Source organism: Psammomys obesus, unplaced genomic scaffold (genome assembly GCF_907164565.1).
Source record: "Psammomys obesus unplaced genomic scaffold, mPsaObe1.curated_primary_1811, whole genome shotgun sequence".
NCBI classification, from domain to species: Eukaryota; Metazoa; Chordata; class Mammalia; order Rodentia; family Muridae; genus Psammomys; species Psammomys obesus.
Window position 1 is genome coordinate 9,376 of NW_026589644.1, and position 5,157 is coordinate 14,532.

At 62.9% G+C, this 5,157-nt stretch overlaps 1 protein-coding gene across 1 annotated transcript in view; it reads right to left on the bottom strand.

Annotated features, from left to right (window-relative positions):
* Positions 1-967: 967 nt before the first annotated feature.
* The window catches only part of Serpine1 (serpin family E member 1), a 10,693-nt gene continuing 6,503 nt past the window's right edge, over positions 968-5,157 (bottom strand). The window contains exons 5-9 of the mRNA XM_055605165.1: positions 4,768-4,966; positions 3,290-3,390; positions 3,115-3,201; positions 2,430-2,513; positions 968-2,228 (exon numbers count right to left, since the gene is read on the bottom strand). Of these exons, the coding sequence (XP_055461140.1) occupies positions 2,191-2,228; positions 2,430-2,513; positions 3,115-3,201; positions 3,290-3,390; positions 4,768-4,966 (509 nt within the window). The 3' untranslated portion in view covers positions 968-2,190. The remainder of the gene's footprint in view (positions 2,229-2,429; positions 2,514-3,114; positions 3,202-3,289; positions 3,391-4,767; positions 4,967-5,157) is intronic.

The following is a 5,157-nucleotide window of genomic DNA, read 5'->3' on the forward strand; positions in this document are numbered from 1 at the left end:
CCTTCCTTCTCCTCCTCCTCTTCCTCCTCCTCCTCCTCCTCCTCCTCATGTTTCCACATGTCCCAGGCTCACCCTGAACTCACTGGATGAAGGGGATGACTCCTGGGTCTTGCTCTTCCTGCCTCCCCTCCCCCTTGCTCGTGGGTAGAAGCCCAAGCCGGCTCCCCAGCGTTTGAGTCTCACTGTGACGCGCGGCCTTCAGCCCGGCGGGCGGGCGCCTTCCTTCAGCCTCGGCTCTGTCTCTTCCTCTCCGGTCTGTCCCTAGGCAGCCCTGGCCAACCGGAAACTTGCCATATAGACCAGGCTGGCTTTGAACTCGCGGCCATGCTCCTGCCTCTGCTTCTCATGCTGGGATGGAGGCACCACACCCAGCCGCCCACCCTGCACCAGCCTGTCTCTTCTGGTTGGCCACACGATCCCTCCAGGGGCCTCCAGTTTCTTTTGCCTTTGCCTCCCCCTCCTGGACCTACCAGCGTGTGTCACAGGCGTGTGTCACCACACGGGGTTGCTGAAGTGCCACAGACCAAAGCTAGAGCGCCCTTCGCGCTGGGCCTCGCCCTCAGCTGCCCGCCCCCCAGGACGGCTGTGCAGAACTTGTCCCAGGGGCAGACTGCGGTTTTGCGGTGACCGTCATGGTGGTCACAGGCTCCGGCCCCCAGCTTGATGCTTGATGCCCGAGGCTGCCCAGGGCCCAGAGCTGGGCACTCTCCTGCCTCTGCCTCCCAAGTGCTGGGAGCCCCACCCCCTGTGAGTGTGTGGGTGTGGGAGTGGGTGTGTGTGGGTGTGAGTGAGCGTGTGTGGGAGTGTGGGGGTGGGTGCACAGAGCTCAGAGGACAGCTTTGGTCAGTTCTCTCCTTCCATTGAGGGGATCCAGGGCTTGAACTTGGGTCCCTGCGGAGCCATTTCGCCAGTCCTCAGCGCTGCTTTAATTCTTTGTGTAAAACACAGAAGGCAAAAAGCAAGCACCTTTGTCTGCTAATCTTTGTTTTTATTATTTTAAAAACACATTTACCTGATTATATATCAAAAGTGAAAAAAGGCGGATGTAACCAAGGAAACTCAAGAGCAACCGGCCCTGTGCTCGGGGCCTGTAGGGACACGGGCTGTGGCTGTCCAGTGCATAGCCGGGAGGAGACAGGAGGGGCAGGACACAGGAGCCGTGTTGTTGCGGCGGTCGAGGTGGGGCGGCATGAGGCGTACTCTCGTCACCCCCGTTCTTCAGTAAATTGGTTTTCTGATCGACCCCCACCCGGGAGGCTCTCAGGAAAGATTATCTAACGAGGTGGCCGGGAGCCGGCTGCCCCCCCCCCATGTCCCCCGCTCACTCAGCAGCCGGAAATGACACATTGAGGTGAGTCAGCGGCTGAGTCACTCGGTGACTGAAGAAGGTTCTGTCCTGTTGGGTCACGCAGCCCCTGGGTGTGCTGGGAAGACGGGAGCCACTCTGCCCTCCCTCACGTCTCTCCCTCCTAATCTTTTCTTCCCCTTCCTTTATGTGGGCAGCCAGGCGGCACCTTGGCATGGGGGGGGGCGCCACTGGGTGGCGGTGTGAGCCTCGGGCCATGGCGCGGTAGACACACAGGGCTGAGACCCCACCTGGGCCGCTGCCATGGCTTCAATAAGGCGCGTTGCCTTAAGTGCCTTCCCCCTGGCCGGCGAGGGAGCAAGAATGTGGTAAGTGGTCACGCCACCCGGACCCGCGCCCCACCGGGGGTCGGGATGCAGAGCCGGGCACAGCCACCTTCCCTTCCCTCTTCCCAAAAGACAAAGAAAGCTGTGTAAACAAGTCGCCTACACTCTGAAACAGTGCACACGGTGAGGGAGGGCGCGGGCGAGCTGGGGGCGGCTCCAGCTGCCCCCGCTGCCCCCGCTGGCAAGGCGGCCTCTCGGCGGCGGGCAGCGCGAGTGGCCCTGCCCGGCTGGGCCTCGCCGGGAGCCAGCTCCGAGGGCCGGGCCGGAGCTGGGCACGCCCAGGGTCTGGGTTCACAGAGCCGGGACGGGTGCCCTGCTGGGGCCTCGGAGCTTCTCCCCGCGAGAGTCCGAGGTTGGGAGGCCGAGGGAAGATTTACCAGTGTGAGCGGACAGGAAACGCCTCCTCTTTCTCCGGGAGAGTCGGAGCAGTTCCTTCCTCAGAGCCTTTGCTCACAATGTGTCCAGTTTTGTCCCAGATGGAGGCTTCTCCTCCGGCGCTCAGGGCTCCATCAGCTGGCCCAGGAGGAGGATGGTCTCTGGGGGCAGGAGAATCATGGGAGCTAAGCGTGAGCAGAGGCGGTGAGAGGGCCTCGGGGGCCACGGCTGCCGCAGGAGCACCATCAGGCTGGAGCTCTGAGAAAGGCTGGACCTGAAGAGCGTCTGCTGAGCCCCTGCGGGCTCAAGGGGACATCGACAAGGGGGGAAGGAGGACAGGAGGGTGACAGGGCCCTGCTCACCTGTCGGATTGTGCCGAACCACAAACAGGAAGGATCGGTCCATGACTACCTCCAGAGGGGCCATGCGCGCGGAGACTAGAATGGCTGAAAGAGAGGGATAGTGCGATAGGTTGGGGGGTGTCACTGGATCAGTCCATCTGATGGCAGCGCCGGGAGATCGTTTTCAGGTGAGTCTGGAACCAGAGTGTTCTGTGTGCCATGGCTGAGCCACACCCAGCCCTTCACTGGGGGAGTCTAGGCAGGGGCTCTACCACTGAGCCACACCCAGCCCCTCACTGGGGGATTCTAGGCAGGGGCTCTACCACTGAGCCACACCCCAGCCCCTCACTGGGGGATTCTAGGCAGCTGCTCTACCACTGAGCCACACCCAGCCCCTCACTGGGGGATTCTAGGCAGGGGCTCTCCCATCAAGCTATGTTCCCTCGTCCTTGGTTTCTCAGCACAGGATCTCTCGTATGTGAACTTGCATCCTCCTGCCTCAGCCACTGTGCCTGCTTCAGGCGGTTTCTTCTTCTCTCGCTGTCGCCCCTAAGGCTGCAGGGCCCCTCTGAGCTACGCTTAGAGCTTAGAGCTAAGCACATCCTCTACGTTCACTCTCCAGCGCCGCAGCACCTCAGGAGCCACAGATAGCAGCAGCCCCAGGAAGTGGCCCAGGTCCCATGCAGGCCGAGGCTGGCGCGCTCACCGGTGGAGGAGGACGCCACTGTGCCGCTCTCGTTCACCTCCACCTTGACCTTCTGCCGAGCCTGAGCTGCGGAGAGTGGCTCTCGGCCTGAAACAGAGAGCACGGGGCGGTCAGCCACCATCTGAGTGGGAAACCCTGAGCCATGGGGGCAAGGAAGTCACGGGCCGCCGCGCACCGGAAAGGCGAGAGAAGTCGGCCTTGCTTGGGTGGAAGATGTCCGTCACGCCCAGGTCCTCCAGGGGGCCCCTGAGGTCCACTTCCGTCTCCAGGGAGAACCTGCGGGCAGGAGGGGGTAGGTCAGTGTGGCCTCCAAGCGCTCCCCGGACCCACCAGGTCCCCTTAGGGCAGACCAACAGGAGCACGAGGACAGAAGGCTGGCTCTTTGTTCTGGGCGCAGGCCTCCTGTAGCCCAGGCTGGCCCCTAACTCGTTTGTTCAAGATGATCTTGAACTGGTCCTCCTCAGTGCCAGGATTTACAGGCGTGAAGCCCGTGCCCGGTTGGACATGTAGCCAGTTGGACAGGCATTCCACCAACTCGGCCACCCCAAGCCTGGCCTGGCTCCTGGTCATCCTGCCTCAAACCCCCTCTCTGGCCAGGAGGGCCGGCCTTTCCCTCCTGCCAGAAGCTTCTACTATTAATGATCATTGTTCACTCTTTCCGCCCCTCAGACCTGTGACTAATGGCTCCCCACGCAGCTTTGACAGAACTGCCTGCAGGAGGGGCAGGTGCGCCCTCGCCCTGCGGGAGCTCGCTGTGGTGCAGGCTGCTTTGGGGTGCTCGCCCCCCCCCCACGGGGGCATGACTCATTAGCTCCACCGTGATGAGAGAGACGGAGGAGAAGCAGCTCGGGTCTGCTCTTTCCCCATCGGGGTTCAGGGGAGCCGGCTGGGGGCCGCCCTGTGATTCTGGGCTACCCCGCCACCATCCCCTCCAGTTCTGCGGAAGGATGAGGGGAAAGAAATGGGTTTCCCTTGGAGTCTGGCTCAGACGCTGTGGCTGCGCCTCGGCCTGGTTCATTTGTGGGTGAGGGGTGCGGAGGGGTGCGGAGGGGTGCGGGGACATTCCAGTGCCCCGAGCACTGTCTCGAGAGCTCCTCTTAGCTGGCCTTCCTGGCTTGTGTGCTTGGGTGGGTGAAAGGAGAGGCCCTGCCCACCGCCCCTCCCCCGTCTCCTCCCCCATCAGGTGGTCTTGTAGACGGCCCAGGTTGGCCTTGAACTCCTTACCCTCTTGTACCAGCCTTTCAAGTGTTAGGATTGCAAGTCTGAACCACCCTGACTGGTCCCTGTGGTCCTGGGTTCCCACCCCTCAGGCATGCGAGTGAGCACACTGCACCCTCAGCCTTCGCCCAAGGCCGGGCTTGAACTCACTACCCGGCCTCAGCCTCCCAGGCACAGGCTGGGCCACTATGATCCAGTCACTGCCCTCACTGGAGTTCTGCGCGTGGGTACGAGTTTCTCTCTCTCTCCTCTCCAGCAGTGGAAAAGACAGAAAGATGATGAAACCGGAGGCCATGACCAACCCGGGCAGAAATGTCCCCGTCAGCCTCCCGCACGGGCCCTGTCCCGAGAGCGTCCGGGAAGCCCCGCATGGGGACCGGGGCCACATGGGGGTGGCGGGGTGGGGTGTGGGCCGCGGCGATGGCGGACGCCTACCTGGGCAGCACAACGAGGCGGGGTAGCCTGGTCATGTTGCCGCTCCAGTGTCTGACGAGCTCGGCGTCCAGAGTGGCGGTGAGGGCGGCGAGGGGCACGGCTTTGTCGCACGGCGCGGCGATGAACATGCTGAGGGTTTCGCCGTGGTACGGCAGCTCCAGCACGTCGTAGAAGTGGCCGTCCGGAGTCTCGAACTCGGCTGAGGGACACCAAGATGGCGCCTTGGGACGGCCCAGCTCAGTGGATCCTTCCCAGCCGCCCTCCTGCCTCTCTGGTCCTCCTTCCTGCCTCTGGTCCTCCCTCCTGCCTCTCTCTCTGGTCCTCCTTCCTGCCTCTCTCTCTGGTCCTCCCTCCTGCCTCTCTCTCTGGTCCTCCCTCCTGCCTCTCTCT